Genomic DNA, 23072 nt, shown 5'->3' with positions numbered 1-23072 from the left:
GGTCCATATTCCATTTGGTTTCTGCTTGCAGCCCTTCTTCTCATTAGCTTTTTTAGGAGTGACACAACCAGGTCTGCAGAGATTAGGACCCAATCCCGAAGGACAATAAAGGAGGGCCTTCCAGAAGTATGAAACAATGGAGGAATGCAAGAAAGGGAAACAGCAGTATCTCTATTTTATATAAATTGCTGAGCCCCCTTAGCTGTGTCATCTGACACACTGCGCATCTGAAAAAAACAAAGCCATTTTAGCTCATCTCCCAAGTGTTTCGGGCATGTACCACATTTCTCTTTTTAAACTACAACCCCATCTGTGTTCTGCCCACTCTTATTGAAAATAGCCTAATTTTGATTTTAATTCCAAATACGTAAATTAATGCTTCAGCTTGAGTAAGTAAAAAAATCTGTACTTTCATCGACTGGAAGAGATTGGTTCAAGGATTTAGGCAGATTTACATTTTAACAACCAGTTTTCAATAGAAGGCTGAGAAATGCCTATGGGATGTGAATTACATGGCTAGCAAGGAGTTCAAGAAAATGGTTCAAGAGTAGTTGAGAAAAAGTTGCTTATTCCTAAACAGGTCCTCAGGGAATTTGCCCAGCAGGGCAGGCAACAGCATTTGTAGTCAGAGGTTAAGTGTCGAGCAGAATTTCATCTCTATGACAGGTGGATGCCTCCCAGTCTACTCTGGTCAGTTTTTTTTAAAGCTCATATCCACAGATCTGTAATTTTCAGAAGAGTCAGTACACAATTGCTACAATGTTCCAACCACCAAGTATTTTATAGTAATTTTATTACAACGGTTAAAAGAAATGTTAAAATGCTCTACCTCTCCAATCAGAAAAATCAAATCTTCAGGACAGGACCCTGTCTTCTCCTGTACACCTCTGCGTGGGCAGAACACGTGTTCTATAAATACTTAAGTGTTTTGAACTACTTATTATTTCTGTAGGACGACCTTGTAAAAATTTAAGTCAGATTATGTCGCTCCCTGGGCTCAAAGCCTTCAGTTAGTGTCCATGACCCATGGACTCAGACCCCATTTCCCTACCGTGGCTAGCAAGGCCCCATAGGCCTGGGCTCCTGCCCCTCATCTAGATGAGTCCCAAGCCACACTAGCCTTCATTCTTTTCTCCAACATCACAATTCTTTGCCACTTCGTGGCCTCTGCTGCTTCTGACTGGAAAACTCTCCCTGAGATCATCATGTTGCTGGCTCCTCTCCATCGTTTAGATTTCTAAATTTCTTTTCTTTTTTTTTAAAGATTTTATTTATTTGACAGAGAGAGAGAGAGAGAGAAAACACATACAGAGGAGAGGGGCAGAGCGAGAAGGAGAAGCAGACTCCCTGCAGAGCAGGGGGCCCGATGCAGGACTCGATCCCAGCACCCTGGGATCATGACCTGAGCCGAAGGCAGATGCTCAACGACTGAGCCACCGGGGCGCCCCAATCCTTCAGATTTCAATTTAAACATTACTTCCTCAGTGAGTGCCCCTCCCAGACCACTTTACCTAAATCAAATCTCTCAGTCAACAGTTGTCCACCTCACCAGCTTCTTTATTTCCACCTAGCTGTCAATCTGACATCTTGCTTATTTGTGTGTTTTCCTCTCACTAGGGGGTAAGTACCCTTCGGGGCAGGGATTTTGTCTGCTGTGGTAGGAGGGCCACTCTGGTTCTTCTTCCCCTTCTGGACTGTGGTGGTTTGGACTTCTCATCTCCTTCGCCACACTCTCTCTTTCCCTCTGCCACATGGCTGGCAACATCCAGAATCTACCCAGCAGCTGCTTCACTCTCCTGGGTGCCGGAAGGAGGACCTCGGATGAGCCTTGATGAAAATGTAGCACAAAGGAGAAACTTCTTCTGTTTTAAGCCACTGAGATTTAGAGGGCTGTTTGTGATAGCAGCATAACCTAGCTCAACACGGCTGATGAATCAGACGTTTGGGGACACGGTATGCACAGCCTAGAACATGTGTGGCTTATAGCAGACTCTTGAATAGACATTTGTTGAAGACATTAGGGAACGCAAAATGGTCTGTGAAAGTTTCTAGACCACTACTGCTTCAGTAAATCGACGATCTGGATGATTACTAGACTAAAAGTACTGAGATACTCAGAAAAAGTCCCAAAAGCTTTCAGTCAGTGACAATATGGCCGAGGACATGCAGGATCGGTCATTAGAACTATCAGTAGCTCTACTGACTACCAGGCAGGGTTTAAGCCAACATACACAGTCATGCCTGAGATAATAACAAACTCAGAAGCTACACAACTCATCATGTGCCATTCATGAGATCAAGGTTTGGAGGAGGACCCATCTGAGAAGCCCATGGGTTTTGTGCTAGGAAAACTCCCATTCAGGGTTCCTTAGGGCATCCCCTATCTGCAGAGCTCCCAGAGGCCACTTATATATGCTCTAAGCCTTCTGCATTTCTTTCAGAACTGAATCACTGAGGCAGAAGATCGTATGGAAGACTAGAGAAAGCAGAGCTCTGGGCAAAGAGAGAAGAAGGATGTGGGTGGTTAAGGCATCCATTCTGGAATGAGCAACAGTGGCTTGAATCCCTGCTCATCTACTTACTGACTGCATGATCTGGGGTAAGTTACTTGACCTACCTGTGCCTCGGTTTCTACATCTGTAAAATAGGACTAATAATACCTATGACAAAGAAGTATGATGAAGATTAAATGAATTAACAGACAAAACACTTAGAACAGTGCCTTGCATATAATAGGTGCTTAGTATAAGTTAAGGATTATCATTGCCAAGAACTGTTCCTTCTACAAAAGGATGCTAGTATCCCCAGAATGTTTATGGGCAGGAAATAGTCTGATCTGCATTCAGTAATGCCCTTGCAAACAAGCTTCTAGTCCCACACTAAATGTAAAAGGCTCTGCTGTTTTTTCCTCACTCTTGAAAGTTATAAAGGGACAGCATTCCTTAAAATAAATATACTCTGACACGATCCATAAGCTTTCCAGGCTTAAGGATCTAGATGAGGAACCTAAAAGATCATGGCTCTCTGCAGCTAACCATTTAATGATGGAGAGGAGAAGAGAAGAAATGATTCAGGGTAGCATCTCAGTTTGCAAAATCCTGGCAAACTCTGGGAAGAAAAAGGAGTAATTTGCCCACAGTAACTATAATTTCTAGGAAATACAATAGCTTACCTTCATTTCTTGCTCTTGGTTTGATGCAGGTAATCCCTGAAGTTTTGCTCCCAATTTGTATATAAAACTGAACGAGTCTGTGGCAGGGGTGGGGGGGGGGGACACAAACTTCAGTTTACTTACAAATAGGTAAGTTCAGGAGAAATTTAACCTTCTGCGTTTTGACACATTAAAAAAAAGCTTCTGTAATTCCAAAATATTACTTTTAAACACAAAGGGCATATGAGAAGTAGAAACTATATAGATTATATAGCAAGCTAATTGTGTAACCATTTTATAAATGGTTACTTAATAACCATTAATTTTATACAGTAATAATGACTTAAACAAAAGGAAACAGTTGAACTCTACTTCAATGTGATGTCTGATGTAATTTACTCTAATCACTGAAATGCTCATTCCTTAAATCGAGATAATACTATTCTTGGAAATTCAGGATGAGGAAAAATCTAACATCAAGAAGCTGAATGCTACATTAGTTTAGGGCCATATAATTACCTATATTACTGATTTAGACTCAGATGGTTTAATTTTTCACAAATGACACTCAGTGTGATGTAAATTAGGCCTCAGTACACAGTAACCAACAGAGGGGGCCTATGTAACAGGTGCACCTCTGTGAGAACTCGGAAGGGGAGAGATCGAAGGCAGAAAAAAACGTGACACAGAACCCCAGATTTTAGTGAGGACAAGATCTAGAAGTTCCAAATAGTTCTTGAGTTTCCTTTCTTCCGATTCTCAAATAATTTAACTGATAAGACAAAAAGTACAGTTTTATTTTAGGAGTGCTATTTCATTTAAGCAGTTATTTATTTTACCAGTAGGTGTCAGTGTAGGTATTTTAAATTTCTGGAGCAGCTTTTAATAAGCAAATACAAATAAATGTCAATCAATGGAACACATCATTTTCGGACACAGAATTTAAAGTTGAAAAAAAATCTTCATTTCACCTGGCATATATAAACGTAACATCAAACACTGTAGTAACACAGAACTTTAGAAAACCAAGCTGACATACCTTAGACACACGGACTTTAGTGATGTCTGTAGGCTGATTAACAAATTGTGGTATGAATTTTGCAGAAACTATTTTATTATGGCCTTAAAGTTATCCTTCATTTTTACATATCAGAATCTATACAGAGAAGCCTTTTTATGTAAATCTTCAAGAACAGCACAGAGAGTTTCAGGTTAGACCACAAGGCATGGTAAATATGTTCTCAGAGAAGTGTACCAATAAACTCGGTACCTGATATTCCTGGTGTCCAGAGGGACGGTCCTCGCTTCTCTTTTCCCGGGGCCATTGAAGTAGAGAGATTTGCCATCATTCAGCGTTCCACATCCGGTTCCAACCTGGCCCCCAGTTATCTTGTACCACAGAGGGCTGAGCTTCCCCTCAAACCTATCGAACATCTCACTGTGATTAGGGACATTGGACACACAGGTTCCTTGTGCAGCTTCCGAGAAAAGAAATACATAGGAGAGAGAGGCTTTGTTGAAATCGTTATACGTTAGAAGGCACATTCAGAGCACGGGCTAAGGAAGCATTTCCACAGGTATTAGGGGCATGAAACCACATGGAAATTGGCATCCCACAATTGTCTGTCAGAAATGCAGCCACTTCTACTATCATCAAAAACATGATTCCACCTCTATCATTTTTTACTCATTTGTAGAGAGACTCTGGGAACCACACATTTCCATGGTTTTTTTTTTTTTTAAAGATTTTATTTATTTATTTGAGAGAGAGAGAGAGAGCATGAGAGGAGGGAGGGTCAGAGGGAGAAGCAGACTCCCCGCTGAGCAGGGAGCCCGATGTGGGACTTGATCCTGGGACTCCAGGATCATGACCCGAGCCGAAGGCAGTCGCTTAACCAACTGAGCCACCCAGGCGCCGTCCATGGTTCTTGCTACCAAGAGGATGTGGGCAAACTAAAAAATAGATTTTGTCCACCATAAAATTCGCTCCTTTGTTGTCCTTCTATCAGTGGATCGATAAGGAGAGCTAATCCCAGATTTAAAAAAAAAAACACCCCTGAAACCATGAGTGGCAGGACTCCACAGAAGGCCTGCAATGACATATGTTTGTCTTTGGTCACGCGCCAGATGAAGGGCAGAGCACTGAATCTCTGGGAAGCATCCTTTTGAAGTTGCCTCTAGGAAAGACTCTAAACAAAGATTTTGAAACTTATAACATTTTCTTCAATTTTACTCTTTAATCTCAGCTCCCTTTTTATTTTTGCTTGTAGCAATAGCCAAGGGTAACTGTGGTCAGAAAATATTTCTCTTGTAAAGTTCTCTTTTGGCAGTCTTGGATTTATCATTTCAGACACTGACTTTTACTTTGCACGTATAAAATTACATTTCTTATAAAAAGCAATGTGAAGAGCCCAGAGAGCCCCTTGCAGCCAAGTGGTCAAGGAAGAGCTTAGGTTTGAGTTTTAGAGACTGACTTGCCAGAGTCTGAAGCGTAGCTTCAGCGACTCCTCGCTGCGTGCCCTTGGGAGAGTTACTAAGCCTCTCTGTGTCTCAGTTTCCTCAAATATGAACAAGACAATAACATTATGTCCTATGGCACAGGGTTTTTGTTAGAATTCGGTGAGATGATATAAAAAGCACTTACTATATAGTGCTTGGCATAGAGTAGAGCCGAAAGCAATGTTAACTACTATCACTATTACTAATAAATAAATCTCCTTTAGGGAGTGAAATTCATGTTACTGTGTTTTGTTTTTTTTTTTCCTTAGGCAGCTCAAAACTACAAAATATCTCTTAGCACCTCAAGTGCCCGGGTGGCAAATTCCTATAACTAGGACTTAAAGAAGAATCACCTCAGAATCTATTTCCTTGGAAGAAGTAACATGAAAGACAGTAACTAGAGATGAGTATTTTACAAACAAACCATCAGACACATGTCTGCAGCCTTACCGGTGTACCCCAGGTCACAGAAACACACCCCCGAGACACAGTCCCCGTGGCCACTGCAGTAACTGGGACAAGGCTCAGATATGTACACTCCATCCAAACCAAAGGGAGGCACGTTCTTCTGTGAGCTGCTCTCCTGAATCCATCGGAATCTGGTTTTACTGTTGGGGAAAAACAACACATGTGTTTCTTATACCAATACTGCATACAAAAGCCCTGAAACATAGAAGGGTTCAGAAAAATTCCAGAAAGGTTTCATGTTTATTTGAAAGTCATGGCCACTTGACTGGACACTTAATATTCATAATAAAGTGTCTCTCTCAGAGCTTTCTGGAAACTTGTTGATTTCCTCTTCAGCCTAAATCTTTCAATACCAGGAGGATATCAGATACAGATTTTTGATGGTCAGACACGTATTATAGGTTTTTACTTGTATATTTTCCATCTCATATGCTTTTTTAAAAACTGTATAGACCTTCTTTTTAAAAAATGTTTTATTTTATTTATTTGAGAGAGAAAGCAAGCGAGCGAGAGAGAGAGCATGAGCATGGGGAGGGGCGGAGGGAGAGACAGAAGCAAACTCCCTGACAAGCAGGGAGCCCGTGGTGGGGCTGGATCCCAGGACCCCAGGATCATGACCCGCGCCGAAGGCAGACGCTTAACTGACTGAGCCACCCAGGTGCCCCCCATCTCATAAGCTTTTAGTAGTAAAAACCAGAAAGGCATTCCTTTCACGTAGTTAATATTTCATCCTTTCATCACACTGATTTTATGGGCATTTTCAGAAGAGGCTACTTAGGAATTTTTGAGACCTTCACATAGACCGTTCTTTGTTAGGACACATAAGGGGACTCTGGCTATTTGCCACTGACATGATCCTGGCAGGAAAGAGTTAAGTTTGTACTGACAGCGCTCCTCCCACCTGTTGCCTTCCTCTTCACCTCTCAGCTTCAAATCCCGAAGACGTGCATTCTTTGAGCTCTTAGCAACCAGCTGGGCTGCCAACAAATACTGGTGACTGCCAATGAACAAAAGAGGGACCTGGTCCCAGTGCTTCAAAACCTTGGAACACCAGTGCGCTGGGCTGCTGCCTGGTGCTTCTTCCCCCACAACGACAGTCTTGAGGCTGCCAGACTAACACTGATCCCAGTGGCTCTCCAGTCTTTGCGATCCACTCAGCACATCTCTTTCTTCTCAAATATATGGAAACCTGTGCCCATCTATAATGTCACACCAGGAAAACACCTCTTCCTTCTCAGTTCTACCGACATCAAGGAAGGAAGATGGATTAGGTTATCTGGAGTCCAATTAATTTCACTGCCAATATTTATAGACTTTCGAGTGAATTCAGTTTCTTCGTAAACAAGGGTAAAGAATCTTAAAGATTAATGAAGACTGTCAGACATAACTATAGAAAAAGTCAGTTCCTTCTTCTCTCCATTATTGTTGTGCAAATAATATGGCAGTGTCAGAATGCATTTCTTTCTAGCTCTTCAAATAGCTTTGATTATTTGGCAACACAGAACCATAAACCTGGATTTTATTTTTCTTCATTATTTTAAGTTGCCTACTCCTGGCAAATTTGCGAAATGTGACCCACAATGCTGTTTACTAGGTTTAAGTGTTCAGAGACTAATCACCCATTAATGCAAGTCTTAGCACGCATTCGTCAGTGTGTTAAGAGGAAGGTGAACACATCTTTTATTTCCTTTAAAGCTAATTCAAAATATACTGGTTTTATTTTTTAAGGCAAAAGACAATTGAAATAAGATTAGGAAAACATAAAAGCAAAAAGAAAGAAAGAGAAAAAAGAAAATACAGTGGTTGTGCCATGAACCTTGGGAAAATTCTTCCCATTGGGGTCGGAAGGTTATTTAGGTTGTGAAGATGTTTTTCCTCTCAAAGGAAGGAAATGGAATTGATGAACAGCAGCTTTTGCCAATTGCTGCTTTTAAGGAAAATGCTAAGGCCTCTGTGCCCCTCCCAAAAGATAGGAGTATCCTTTGATAAAAAAGGAAAACATGCCAATTCTCTGATACAAGTCCTCTTAGATTAGAAGTCATTCTTGTCTCTTCTTTTTGTGTTTCTATAATACAGAGAAACATGGATCTACAACTTCTGCCCCATGGAAAGTAAAGAAAGAGGTAGGAACAACTTTCCTCTACCCAAAATTCTCCCATATGGGCCAGATGAGGGCATCTCCATCAAATGCCCTACTTCATGAAAGAGGCAGGCTCAGGTTGAGGCCCAGAAGCATTCAGAAGGTTGAAGAATCTCACCTTTAAGTAGAATTCTAGAAGCTTTGGTAATTTGATAGTAGAAGAAGAGCAAGTGAAACCCTTTGACCCATCTGTTTCTTGGGGTCACTGTAATTTTCATAACAATGAAAGAATCAGGGTCTGGTCTGGCCAGACAGAGGAGGCACCCCCAAGTCTAAGGCTCCCATAGACCCAAGAAGCAGAGTTCACTGTTAGATATTTGAGAACGTGAAAGATCTCAGGAGCTAAGCACAAAGGAATCCATTTTTAAATAAAGAAACAAAACAAAACAAAATGACAAATTATTGATTAATAGGGTGAGTCCAGGACATGATGAATCATAGCTAAGAGTTCTAACTGGGAGCCCGTGTTTCAAAGTAAAAGGGCAAGAGATTGTACCTCTTTTCCTTCTTTTAATCTCTGCTAGGTGGTTTTTAGTTGGTAGGTGTAAATCAAAGCAAGAAAGTTTTCACTGATCACGACATAAGCAAGTTTTGCTTCATTTAAATTTTTCCCAGTTGTGTCTTGTTCCTGATACCTACTGCTGCCCTCTCCTACTTTCCCTTGCACAGTTTTGGAATTGAGCACAAATAATTTAGAAACCTTGGGGTTGCTGGAATAAGAGGAAGAACTAGTAAGAAATTCACTACAAAACTGCAGTCATGGAAAGACCATCAGAAGAAGTAGGCCAAAGTGAGGTGGGTGCTTTATTTCTTCCCTGCAGAAACAAGTGGTTTCTGATGGTTAAAAGTTATCTTGCCTGTTTCTTGAAATGTCTTCTAATTCTTTGCCTAAGAGCTATTTTTTATAATAGGATACTTTTCATCACTGTTTCTGAATCTTTGCTTGAAAACCTTTTTTTATACCAGCAAAAATCCACTATGCCTGGGATCCCACATGCTCTTTATTTATAACACCGATGTTACAAGATACCCAGCATGCAGAGAATGTCTTGATTCAGCACCACGAATTCATCATTCTCTCTACATTAGGATATTCACTGCTCACTACTGGAATGGCTTTGTCAACTGAAGACTGGATAACTTTTATCCTTGGGCTAGTTCTTCTCTGGGTACTGACACTCCACATAGGAATACTATGGTGGAACGATGGAGAAGGCTAATCAAAGACAAGCAAAATATTATGCTGTCCACTTACAAAATGAACCTCCAATTGAATCTAGCTGCAGGAACCAGAATGAGCCTGTTATCCATTCTCGTGTGCAGAACCAGGCCTCAAGTGTATCTTACTTTTATTTACTCTTCTTAAACATGAAATAACTTTGAATTTTTAAGCTATAGCAACAGCAACAACAACAACAAAAACAAAAAGAAGTAGGCCAAAGTTAAGCTAATAAGCATGTCTAGATTCCATACAGTTTCTTTTTTAAAGTGGAAGAGATATAGTCTTGAAATTATTAATGCCATCAATGTGTGTGTGCACATGTGTGCATGTGCTATCTGTGCCTTTTCAGGGAGATACAGCAGAATGCAGAAGAATGATTTTTTTTGCTAATAACACTGAATTTATTTTGGAAAACATACTTTAAAAAGGGAGGTATCTTCACTGTAGGTAATCTACCTACTGTTGGTCCTTATTCCTCATTCAACATCCCTTCATTCAATTGGCATTTACCAAGTGCCTCCATCATGCCAGGCATAGTGCTAGGGCTAGGCATATGATGGGAAGCAAAACCCAACATGGTTCCTGCCATCGTGTAGCCCACAGTCAAGTGAGGAAACACATTGGTTAAACCCTGAACGAAGAAATGTAAATGTGCAACCCTGCTTACTACTGCGATTGAGAAGGACATAATGCTAGAAGAGCAACTTTGACCTGATAGTCAGGAAGATCTGGGAAGGATTGGAAGAGATGATGACTGAGGAAAAGACAGTTTATTTTACGCAATTTTACTAGAAATAAACCACAGTGTGGCTTGACCATTTAAATCATTGAACAAAACTTCCTCTTTGCCTTGCTTTTGTTCACAGGATGCCTGAGTGACCAGGAGAATGGGCTTCTATACCTTCCCCTTCCATCACCACATTTGAGAGAGGTGTTGCACCGGCCTCTCCAACCAAGAAGATTCCTGTGCACCTGCTTGTCCTGTGCAGAGGTGCATGGGTGATGGTGGCAGTGGAGGAGACACTTTGCAGAGTACTAAGCAACTGTGTTTCTAGCACATGCCCCCTTCCCTGTGTCCCCCCCCCCCCGCCCCAGGAGATATCAATATTTTGCATTCTGCATAGGAAACCTAGAGCAGACTGCATGACATGACATATTGAGTGGTCGGGATGCTGCTGAGTGTCAGGGATACACCAGCATATATCTATTGCCACGGGTATCTCTCCTTTGTAGGTAAGAACTAAGAGAATGAATAGGAAGACAAAATGCTCCTTTGAGAAAATCAGCTTAGAATTATTTGTGAGAGCAATGTTCTAGTAACGATTGTAAGCATGTTGCTTCATGGCAAAAGAGCTCCCACTTTTAACAATTTTCACACTTAGGATTCTCAGCTTTCCAACACTGCCTTTGGAGATAGTGGAGTTGAACATATTGCAGAAGAAACAACAACAGCTCTTAAAGTGGACACATAGTTCCTACTCTTTAGTAGAGAACTCTTTGTCACGAATGCCATCAGCCAGCAAGCTGGATGGTATTCAAATTAACCAGGAAGCTGGACTCTAATGAAGACTATTTCTGCTGAGGTCAAAGACAATACTGATACATTGGGAGCTTCAAAGTATTGGCTCACTTTGTGATATTAAGGAAAACCTTCTTTTAGTTCTCGTATGTGGCTTAACTGCTCCTTTCATAGTCATGTCTTACAGCTGCCCGATATTCCAGTCATTGCAGGAAATAATCCACCTGCTGCTCCCCAGCTTCGTGGCACGCTGTACTATCTATTTGGAAGGGCTGTAACTGGGTCAAAGTTTCAGAAAAGCACCAGGGGAGGAAGGCAGTGGTCATGGTGAAGACTAGAGGGCTGCACTGCTGTGCCCAGCTTGCGATGGGCAGAAAGCAGGATAAGATGGCTATCAGGGCACAAACACAGACAAGTTCTCCTGGCAAAGGGAAGATGCCTCGGAGGGTGAACCCTACAGAGCAGAGCCAATAACTGAGAGGAACAGTACATTAGGGGACCACTCCTAAAGAGCAGAATTTAATCAAGGCAACCTTCTTGTCCTGGACATTGCTCATGGAGGAGGGAGTCCTAATAATAAGTATCTTGCTGGCTTTTAGAATTCCTTTTGGCCGGTGGCCGCCATGTGCTGCCCATTCCCTACCCCTTTTCTGAGTGGAAGTATCTATTGTACTTAATCCTGTCAGTGTCTCGCCGCTGTATATAGGGTACGGATAATTGTCTGTTTAGTTCATAGGCCTCTAGATCGAGGGAAGCCATATCTAGGGAGCCACGGCCATACCCTGACCTGATAGAGACCATGAGACCAGTGACTGAGTGCCTGATGCTGTGATGGGATGACACTTGGGAAGTCTAGAGAGAAGAGTGAATGTATCCGGCTGTGGGAGAGACGTGACTTGCAGGAGCTAGGACAAACTACCACAGATAGCCCCCCAATGAATCACACCTCCTTGTGTACATGTTCCTCCGTAGTCTGACTTTTCTGCACTTCCCATCAAAAAGGGGAGTCTGTTTTCCCATATTTTGAATCTAGACTGGCCTTGTGAGTTGCTTTGACCAGGAGGATGTGGCAAATAAGATAAAGTCTTGCAGCTTTTACTTCTGTTCTCTTGGAACTCTAGAACCACCAACTGTGAAAAATACTGGGCTGAAGATGACACAGAGAGAAAGGTCCTGCTGAGCCCAAACACTAACTGACCCACCGATTAAATGCAGTTACATGATGGAGCTCGGACAGCAGCAGCAGGACTACCCAGATAATCCACAAAACCACGAGAAAGTCAATCATTGTTGCTTTTGTCTGGAGAGACAAGTTTGGGAAAGACAGGCTGCACAGCAACAGATAACTGTACAAATATTATCCTAGGCTGTATTCAGTAATATAAACAAGGAGTAAGGATGATTTTTTAAAAAGTCATGTATCCAGGCGCCTGGGTGGTGCAGTCGGTTAAGCATCCAAATCTTGGTTTCGCCTCAGGTCATGATCTCAGGGTTGTGATCTCAGGGTCGCGACATATAGCCCTGAGTCAGACTCAGCACTCAGCAGGGAGTCTGTTTGGGATTCTCTCTCTCCCTCTCCCTCTGTTCCTCCCCCTGCTTGAGTGCTCTCTCTCTCTCTCTCAAATAAACAAACAAATAAATAAAATCTTAAAAAGAAATGCATCTATGCATCCCTGATTACTTTTTCCTTCTACTGGTTAAGAGATGATAAGATCTGGAATGGCTGCCTTGGATCCAGAGATGAAAGTGCTGTGCTCAGAACGGCAGAACCACCCTGTTAGCTCTGAACTGCTCACCTCTGGGCTGTGATAGGAGAAAGAATTTCTATCTTGTTTAAGCCTTGTTAAACATTTGTATTTGTTTCTCTGTTACAGCAGCTGGGCCTGTTCTACCTAAGGCACAGTGCAAGTCAAATTCTTAAATTTTTTAAGATTTCACCAAAGATGGCCAACCCATCAACTTTGCCACCATACATCAAATCATCTGAGTCTCTCTTTAAGTTCTTTGTAGTAACAAAGAACACCGGCATATAAAGACAAAAATTTACTTACAGGTGGACTTAGATCCACTGACTGACAAACTCTTTCTTGGAATAATTGGTATTTAAAGACTATGCTTCAAAGTTTAGTAGATTAACCCAGAAACTTATACATCCTTGGCTAAACAAGTTCTCTCCCTATCTGGGAAGTTTGTATACCAAAGTGTGGGGTGTAATTTTTGAGAGATGCACACCTAAGTAATGAGCGAGGCAGAGAACATAACCAGCTTATCTAGCTAGATGATGCACAGTAAGTTCAGTGATCAATCTGGTGAAAGACGTCACATCCAGAATGGTCTCCAAGAACTTTATGAATAAACCACTCCTCTAGATTGCTAAAGTTTTACCACTGTATCTGTCAGAATGAGATCAGTTACTCCTCAGTGACAAACAATCCCCAATCCCAGTGGCTTGACTCAACAAAAGTCTATTTCTTGCTTATGCAAGTATGTCCAGTGTAGGTGGGCAAGGAAGTCTGCTTGTTGTAGACAGTCAGGGACCCAGACTGATGTAAACTACGTCTCCAAACATGCTTTCAAAAGCAGAGAACATGGCAAAATGCACACGGGCTCTTAAAAATCACACATTTCATTTCCATTCACATTTTATTAGGCCATGTCAAACTTTAAAATGTGTGAGGAAAATATAAATCCTACTATATTCTAGGAAGGAAGCAAGCTGGAAATACTGCTAAACGGCACTAATGAATATTCCAAGTGTATACTAAGTCACGACCAGAAAGCAGTATAAGTAGATTTATAGCATCTAGGCTTTGCAGAAATGCCTTAACTTAGTCACAATTTAATGCTACACTCTGGGATTCAATTAAGAAGTGTCCACTTGAAGAATGTTTCTTTATCTTTCATAAAATGATAGAGTTAAACCTACTGATCTCTGTGTTATCTACCTTACCTGGCACAAGAATATCTATGCATGCTATATATTTATTCTAGAATGCTGAGCAAGGAAAAAAATTGTATCTTTTTCTTAAAAATCAGAATGCATTTTTTTCTTTTTACCCAAACACGAGAACTAAATGACCCTGCGTTTTCTCCCTTTGTGCTAGGCTGCTAGAAAAGAGAGTTAAATTTATTGCCCTATTAATGAAACTAATTCACTTTAAGTTTCCTTTATCCATTTATTTCATTTCTCTGTCAAATGATTTTTAATCTTTCTATTATTTTAATAGTCATTTAAAGGGATCTTTTATATTACAAGATATCTCAAATTGTCCACACAGGGAGGCATTAAATTATCCAAAATCTCTATAAAGTGAAAGTCAGACATAATAATGACTTGCGACTCTTAGCTTTTAACATCTTTTGTTCACTGCTGTACTCCCAGTGCCCAGAACGGTGCTCAATAAATACTCGTTGAGTGAATGAATAAATGAGTAAGTCTGTTTGCCAAGCACGCAGGGGGTACATGCATGTGCGCCTATGCACACACTCCTACTTTGGGAATTTTGCCCCAGGGCTCTTTGCCCCAAGAGTCATTTTGTGACTACATATAGCTAGACTATATGAATTCTTGTAGGTTACCGGAATGATGATATTGAGATAAATCTATGCTCCCAAGAAATAACGCCTATGGCACATAATAAGAACGGTCACTTTACCTGGATGCAAGAGACCTTGGAATGACAATGGTGATTCTTGTCCATTCCTCAAAGTCCCCCGTGTGATACATGGTGGGCTCACTTAGTTCCCTGGAGTTGCCTTCACATCCTTTGCCTGCAGAAGCTGGGTAACAGCCTTCTTTCACCAGAAACCAGGACATACCCGCATCATGAGAGTACTGAAGAAGAACTGGGGCAGCACTGCTGAACTGATTGGCACACCCTATGTTTAGCTGTCAAAAGGAAAGACAGGATTATCCAAGGTTTTGGTTCCAAGTTATCACTTAACACATTAGGTCCTACAGCAGCCAGGGTTCTTGCTACCGAATCTGCCTTATACTGACAACGATAAGACTTTCAGTCTCAATTCCAACAAAGACCCTTCCACAGGTTCTAGAAATCTTTAGGTGAACAACAGGTGCTTTTTAAGAAAAGCTGGGCCAGGCACCATTTTGTGGATTTCTTGGGATTATAGGAGGGAAATGGGAAGCAGGGTATCTGCGATGTTGGAGCCAGGGATAAAATCCAAGAAGCCAAGAAATGGCTTTCTTCTCTCATTCCAGGCATATGAACAGAGGGAAGCAGAAGATGAAGAGCTATCCTCTTCAGAACAAGAAGGTTACCTGAAAGAGGGTTACCCTCCCTGTTTTCCATGGAATAAGCATCTTTACTCTATTTTCTTGCCAAAACTCAGTAAGAAATCATTGCCAACTTAGATCAAAGAGCTAAGCCTTTGCCACTGCATCAAATAAACAAAGTAATCTAGAAATAAAACAATTATTGTCCTGGGTACCCATGTAGTGGAATGTCATCATAGAATTAACAACATGAAAAAAACTTGAAAAAAAAAAAAGAAAAGAAAAGTAACTTAAATCCCAATGGCCTAGCACAAGTGTTTTTATTTTTTCTGTTTTCTCCTCTAAATTTTAGAAAGAAGTGTATATTTTGGTCATATAGTTGAAGTTATCACACTTCTAGAACTTTCCTTCTACTTTCCATTTAACCTATTATTTTATTATTATATGTGGCATTGCAAAGACTGTATATCTTTTTCTTCAGTTGATCTCTTATCACTAGATAAATTTCTAGTAGTAGTATTACTAAGTCAAAACATAGAAACACTTAAAACTTTTTATTTATATGTGTTCATTTTTAATCAATTCAAACGAATCAGTTTTACCACAGCTTTGAATATTATTCAAGTTTAAAACAGTTTCTTTCTAAATTGGTAAATGTATAAATGATTTTATTACTGTTTTAGTTGCTATTTTTCAGTAATTATAAATGTCAAGCTCTTTTCCTGATATTTATTTAATTATATGCTATCTTATATGAATGACCTATTCATATCTTATTTCATTTGTTGGTGGGAGCCACCATAGAATTTAATTGTATAAGACTATAGATAAGAACAGTCAAATTTCATAGAAAAGAAACACTGAAGTAAGCACTCAAAGGAACATGATCATGACCACAGAATAAAGAATGAAGGAAAGGTAGGGCTGTAGGCAAATAATATTGGCCCAGAGCTCAAGAGGTCAACCACTTCATCCTTGTGACTACTGGTAGCCTGATCCAGTCTTTCAAAAGAAGATTCTATATTTTCCTTATTCCATACTCACAGCTAGAAAGCATTTCTCAGAAGGATTTGTAATTGGGCTTGTAGAAATTTTACTGTGATACATTTATCAAAGTTTCTATAGTTCAAAGTCAACAATAATAAGCGAAGACTTGACAATTTCTGATGCATGATTAAACTCTTCTAACACAAATTCCTTTTATTTTTTTTTAATTTTTAAGATTTTATTTATTTGACAGAGAGAGAGACAGCGAGAGAGGCAACACAAGCAAGGGGAGTGGGAGAGGGAGAAGCAGGCTTCCCACCGAGCAGAGAGCCCAATGCTGGGCTCGATCCCAGGACTCTGGGATCATGACCTGAGCCGAAGGCAGACGCTTAACGTCTGAGCCACCCAGGCGCCCTGACAAATTCCTCTTATTACGCATAAGCAAGCATAGCTTTCGGTTGGTGTATGGTGACAGTAATTACAATAGGCACACACAGTTAGCTTTTCATCGTAGACCTCTTACGACTGCTGTTGTTTCTAAAGTAGGCAAGTCTCGAGAACCTTCAGTTCTCAAGTCTGTGCCTTTTTTAATTGATCATTTAGCCTGCCTCTTAACTGTCAGTGTTTTCTAGTATTCAATTCTCGGCTTTCTTATCTTTTTAGTCTATACATGCTCCCAAATCTCATTCACAATCATCATTTCAAATCCCTTCTGTATCTGTAACTCCCAGACCAGGCCCCTCTCCAGCTCTCTGGAAATGTCCAGAACTGATTCCTGCCATTTCGCCTTCAGCAGTCCCCAGGCACCCCTCGTTCCACAGGTCCAAGTCTGCTCTCATCATCTGCCACCCTCACACAAATCCTCCTCTGACTGTATCTCCAGTTTCAGTGACTGGAGCCAGAATGGAGTCATTCTCAACTCCATTCTATCATCCAACAGGTCACCAGAACCTGTTGACTATGCCCCTTTAACATCTCTCAGATCCATCTCCTTATTTTTATAATCCCACGAAATGCCTTAATCTGGCCTCCTCATTTCTTCCTTTGATGACTGCTCTAGCATCCCTTCTTTGCTCAGAGTATATTCCACAACGGAGCACTTCTCTCCTTTCTGCTACCTGTCTCTCCGTTCTGTCTCTTTGTGCTCTAATCGCAATGGCGTCCTTGTGATTTTCTGAACTTTTCCAAGCACACTCTGGATTCAAAGGCTTTGTACTTTTTGTGCCCTGTGCCTCGAATGTGCTTTCCCAGATAGCTACATGACTCACCCTCTTAACTTTTATAGGTCTCAGCTTAAAAGTCATTTTATTAGTGAGGGAACCTGACAACCCTTTATAAAATAATAATTACCCTGCACCGCACTCTCTATTCCTATTTATTTTCATAGCCTACAACAGAGCCTGGTGCAGAGTAAAGGCTTTATAAATATTTGTTGAATAAATGAATAAATGTACTTGTTGATTACAGTTTCTCCTCTTGTTAAGTCAACACCCATACTGCTGCCAGAATGACCTCTCTAAAACAGGTCTGATTCTTGCACTTAATGGATTAAAAATCTTCCATGACTCATTGCTCTTGGGTTATTGTCCAAGTGGCTTAGTGTATCATATAAAACCAGTTAGGATCAACTTTCTCTCTTACCTCTATGGCACATACTCCAAGCTCCTGAAAGTTTCCAAATTGTCTATTCTCATTTGCACTTTCATGTATTTTCATATATTTGCACATTCTGTTCCCTCTAACTGGAATTGTTCCCCCCTCCATTGTTCATCTGGCTAAATCTGTATTTCTGGAAACTTTCCATTTCAATTTATCCTTCCTTCCGTCCATCCATCCAACCATCCATCTATTCATCCATCCAACTAACAGTTGTTTTTGGAGCACCTGCCACGCCCTATGCCAGGTACTCTCATAGCATCCAGAGCCTATTTCTACTACAACACTCCTGTGATAATGACTGTTCTCTTTTCTGGCTCACTTGATAGTTTCTGAGCTCCTTGAGGGCTAGGGCCATATTTTTCATGTCTATATTCCTAGCAACTAGTGTTTGACAAATGGCACACAGTTACAAAAAAAATGTACCAGCACTGTGTACAAATGACACCAAGTTCTTGTCACAGATTCCAAATATACATTAATCATCAATTCCCAAGTGACCCATAACACATATCTACTATCAACTAATGGTCACAATCAAAAGTTTTCTGCTGATGTGATTTGAGAATTGAGATTCTCAACACATTGTGCATTCTTACTGGTTAAGTACTTGGAACATTTAATAATGTTTGCTTGATTTAGATTTTTTAAACATCAGAATATCATCTTGCAGATTTTAACACCTACACTACCATGATTTTGTGACTAATTAAATCAAAAAGGTGTCAGGTGAGAAACAGCATAGTATTTCAGCCAATGTATTTGCTATTGCTGTTATTTTGTTACCATTTTAAGGCAGTACCAACGAATTAATACCGAGTCATATACTGCTATTAATGGTTTTTTCATGGTAGTTTAGCGTCAAACTCTAAACAGAGAAGGATAACATTTCACTAATTTTATTTATGACTAACATTCCTTGTTTACAGACCTGTGGAAATGATATTTGAAGAGCTGCCTATAAACATCTGATCTCTTTAATAATTCCATTTGTAAATTATTTACCATCTCCATCCTGCCATTATGTAAGGACCATGTAGTTGTGCTAGCTCATTAAAACTGCATTACTTTCGACCCCAGAATTCACCAATGGGACTTTATTATAAACAAAATGAAATTTTGATTAGGCTTCTGAAAAAAGAGCTTGTCAAAGTAAATACTTGCTATACACGTTGACATGTTATCACAGTGCTGAAAAACAGCAAGCTTTTAAGAGAACAGTGATAATTAAGGTACGACTTTACTAAATCAAAGGAAGGGCAATTGTTTGAAAGTACTATAGTAAAACCACAAAATAACTCAGAAGTCCAAAAAGCACTCATAAACTGAAAAAGAGAGCTTCTCTCTTACCATTCAGAAGCATGGGATTCATTAAGTCACAATCAGACTGAAAATCTAAAAGTCAGTTTTCAAACTGACCAGTTTTTGTCCTTGTGGGCAGAGCTAACTGGACAGCTGTGCCATTCTAAGATCATCGAACCTCTTTCAGGTGAGTCCCTTCCTTAAGAGAGTTTGAAAAATGTGTGTCCTTTCGATTTCGCTTATGGGTCTGGAAGATGTTCTATTCTTTGACCTGCCCTGGGAGGAGATCTGTGCATAAATACCTTGAACTGTAGCACATATCCAGGTTTCAAAGTCAAATCTCGAGTTACTGCAAATCGATCCCCGTCTGATTTTCCAAATACCATGGCTGATGGTGTGGCAGAGCAGAAAGTTTCATTTTTAACCATCCCTTCATTAGCCAACATCAACCACACACTCATTTGATTCATCGGGTAATCAAAAGCCGGCTTCTCATAAAAGTTCTAAGAGAAACAATGCAGACAACACAGAAAAGCAATTGGATAACTTTGAAAACGAGAAAGGGATTTTCAGTTCATGATATGCAGGGCTATGTACCATTTGTATTTCTAGGAAAATACAGCAGAATCTCTAAATTATTATTTTTTTACTGCCACAAACTTTTTTTCCTGATGACTTAACAACAGAAAATATTTTGCTACTATGTATCTAATTTTATAAACAGTAATAATCGTGCTTGACGCCTTGGCCAGACTTCCTAGTCTTTTTATATCTATCTATCTATCTGTCTATCTATCTATCTATCTATCTATCTATCTATCTATCTATCTATCTATTTATCATCCGTCTATCTACCTAAATAATCTGTGAACTGGTAGCATAGAGAGATAACAGAACAATTAAGTGCAAATCAGAAAAGTAAGTACGAACACTGAAAACTTATATTACTTATAACTTAGGTTCAAGGGTCAAGCACTAAATCTTTGGGGGAAGTGAGAAGTGCTTTAATCCCATCTACTTTTACAATCCTGTCTTCTTGGAGCTCAGACATAAGAAAGATACCTGAGGTAAAGTTGGGTTCACAATCGGGATGACCTGCTTTTGCTTCTCTGACAGGATGATGATGTCATCGACGGCCCACTGGTCATAGCCCTCGCCCGAGAACACAGGCTGCCACCAGCGAAACCTGGTGCAAGGGGTCTTAGCAGCAGCTGGCAGCTCCAGGTAGACGAATCTGCATAAAAGCAAATCATTTATGGCTGTAAAGGAAAAGCTGTGTTCTTAGCAGCTGTTAAAATAACAAGAATAGCAATAAGAGAAAGTTCAGTTTTGTTTGGTCTCTTGATATTTTTGAAAAGTTTCTAAGTTTATTTTTAAGATTTTATTTACTTGAGAGAGAGAGAGACAGAGTGAGAGCGAGAAGTGGGGAGAGAGAGAAGCAGACTCCCGGCTGAGCAGGGAGGTCGGGCTCGATCCCAGGACTCTAACATCATGACCTGAGCCAAAGGCAGTTGCTTCAGCAACTGAGCCACCCAGGTGCCCCCAAAAGTTTCCAAGTTTAGAGAGATTAAGAGGTTTAAAATCTTAAGTGCCTTTAGTCCTGCTCATGTTTTATTCCATTTGGAATTGTACTTTTTGGAAGCAAATATTTCTACTAAGTTTGATTTACTGAACAGTCGTTTGATTACCACAACAATGGTATCACATTTTTTAAGAAAAACCTCGAAAAAAACTGTACCTTTGTATGTTATTACATTAAAATAGCATTAGTTTTTTTCCCAAAGCAGTTCTTATTGTGCGTTAATAGGAATTAAAAATGAAACAGAAAATCACCCATAATCTTCTGCATGGGGTTAACCTCTGTTAACACCTTGATGTATATCATGAAAGCATGTAATCTTTTACATAGGTGAGATATATGTAAAATACAGTTTTTATTTCAGTTTCAAATTTCATATTATATCATAAGTACATTCTCATGTCAGTATGATTCTTTTTTTTAAAGATTTTATTTACTTATTTGTCAGAAAGAGAGAGAAAGAGAGAGAGAGCACAAGCAGGGGGAGCAGTAGAGGGAGAGGGAGAAGCAGACTCTCCGCTGAGCAGGGAGCCCAATGTGGGACTAGATCCCAGAACCCTGTGATCATGGCCTGAGCCAAAGGCAGACGCTTAACTGAGTCACCCAGGCATCCCTAATTATTTCTTAAAATCATTTTACTGTCTATATATTTTTATGACACAGACATACTATTGTTTTACTTTTCCCTGTTATAAATAATTCTGTAATGAAAATCTTTATGCATAAAGCTTTAGCTACACCTCAGTTTTTCTTTTTCTTATGCATAAAGCTTTAGCTACACCTCAGTTTTTCTTTTTCTTTTTTTAAGATTTTATTTATTTATTTGACAGAGAGAGACAGCGAGAGAGGGAACACAAGCAGGGGGAGTGGGAGAGGGAGAAGCAGACTCCCCGCTGAGCAGGGAGCCCGATGCCGGGCTCGATCCCAGGACCCTGGGATCACGACCTGAGAGGAAGGCAGATGCTTAACGACAAAGCCACCCAGGTGCCCCCTCACTCTTTCTTTCTTTCTTTTTTTGTGTACTACATAATATAATTTATTTATGTATTTATTTATTATTAACATATAATGTATTGTTTCAGGGGTACAGGTCTGTGATTCATCAGTCTTACACAATTCACAGTGCTTACCATAGTACATACCTTCCCCAATGTCCATCACCCAGCCACTCCTTCCTCCCACCCCCTCCACTCCAGCAACCCTCAGTTTGTCTCCTCAGATTAAGAGTCTCTTATGGTTTGTCTCCCTTTCTGATTTCGTCTTGTTTCATTTTTCCTTCCCTTCCCCTATGATCCTCTTTATTGTTTCTCAAATTCCACATATCAGTGAGATCTTATAATTATCTTTCTCTGATTGACTTATTTCACTTAGCATAATACCTTCTAGTTCCATCCATGTCATTGCAAATGGCAAGATTTCATTTTTTTGATGGCTGCAAAATATTCCATTGTGTGTGTGTATATATGTGTATATATATGTATATATATACACATATATACCATATATATATATATATATATATAAAGATTTCATTTTTTGATGGCTGCAAAATATTCCATTGTATGTGTGTGTGTGTGTGTGTGTGTATACCACATCTTCTTTATCTATTCATGTCGATGGATATCTAGGCTCTTTCCACAGTTTGGCTATTGTGGACATTGCTGTTACAAACATTGGGGTGCATGTGCCCCTTCGGATCCCTACATTTGTATCTTTGGGGTAAATACCCAGTAGTGCAATTGCTGCATCGTATGGTAGCTCTATTTTCAACTGTTTGAGAAACCTCCATACTGTTTTCCAGAGTGGTTGCACCAGCTTGCATTCCCACCAACAGTGGAGGAGGGTTCCCCTTTCTCCACATCCCCGCCAACATCTGTCGTTTCCTGACTTGTTAATTTTAGCCATTCTGACGGGTGTGAGGTGGTATCTCACTGAGGTTTTGATTTGGATTTCCCTGATGCCGAGCGATGTTGAGCACCTTTTCATGTGTCTGTTGGCCATTTGGATGTCTTCTTTGGAAAAATGTCTGTTCATGTCTTCTGCCCATTTCTTGATTGGATTCTTTGTTCTTTGGGTGTTGAGTTTGATAAGTTCTTTATAGATTTTGGATACTAGCCCTTTATCTGATACTCAGTTTATTTCTTTAGGGAAAATTCCTAGCAATGGAATTATCAGGCTGAATGAACTAGGCATGTTTAAGGCTCTCGCTTTTTCCAAATTTCCTCCTGGAACAGTCCTACAGTTTGCAGAAGGACACGAGAGCACCTGTCTTGCTGCTCCCGTGTGGAGACAGCACTGGTGTTATTATTAAAAAA

At 40.2% G+C, this 23072-nt stretch overlaps 1 protein-coding gene across 5 annotated transcripts in view; it reads right to left on the bottom strand.

The window, feature by feature from the left end:
- Positions 1–23072, bottom strand: part of RELN (reelin) — a 494784-nt gene that overhangs the window by 87430 nt on the left and 384282 nt on the right. For 4 of the 5 annotated variants that reach the window (XM_028118604.2, XM_028118612.2, XM_088018692.1 and 1 more), the window contains exons 26-31: positions 20241–20412; positions 19481–19681; positions 14656–14888; positions 6101–6258; positions 4422–4629; positions 3173–3249 (exon numbers count right to left, since the gene is read on the bottom strand). In XM_028118604.2, the coding sequence (XP_027974405.2) occupies positions 3173–3249; positions 4422–4629; positions 6101–6258; positions 14656–14888; positions 19481–19681; positions 20241–20412 (1049 nt within the window). Of the gene's footprint in view, positions 1–3172; positions 3250–4421; positions 4630–6100; positions 6259–13921; positions 13925–14655; positions 14889–19480; positions 19682–20240; positions 20413–23072 lie in introns of all 5 variants that reach the window. The other variant, XM_088018691.1, reaches the window with a different exon arrangement.

Source organism: Eumetopias jubatus, unplaced genomic scaffold (genome assembly GCF_037043125.1).
Source record: "Eumetopias jubatus isolate StellerSeaLion01/CBP00866 unplaced genomic scaffold, mEumJub1_p1.0 scaffold_14, whole genome shotgun sequence".
Taxonomy (NCBI): Eukaryota; Metazoa; Chordata; class Mammalia; order Carnivora; family Otariidae; genus Eumetopias; species Eumetopias jubatus.
This window is presented reverse-complemented; position numbering and strand designations above follow the sequence as displayed.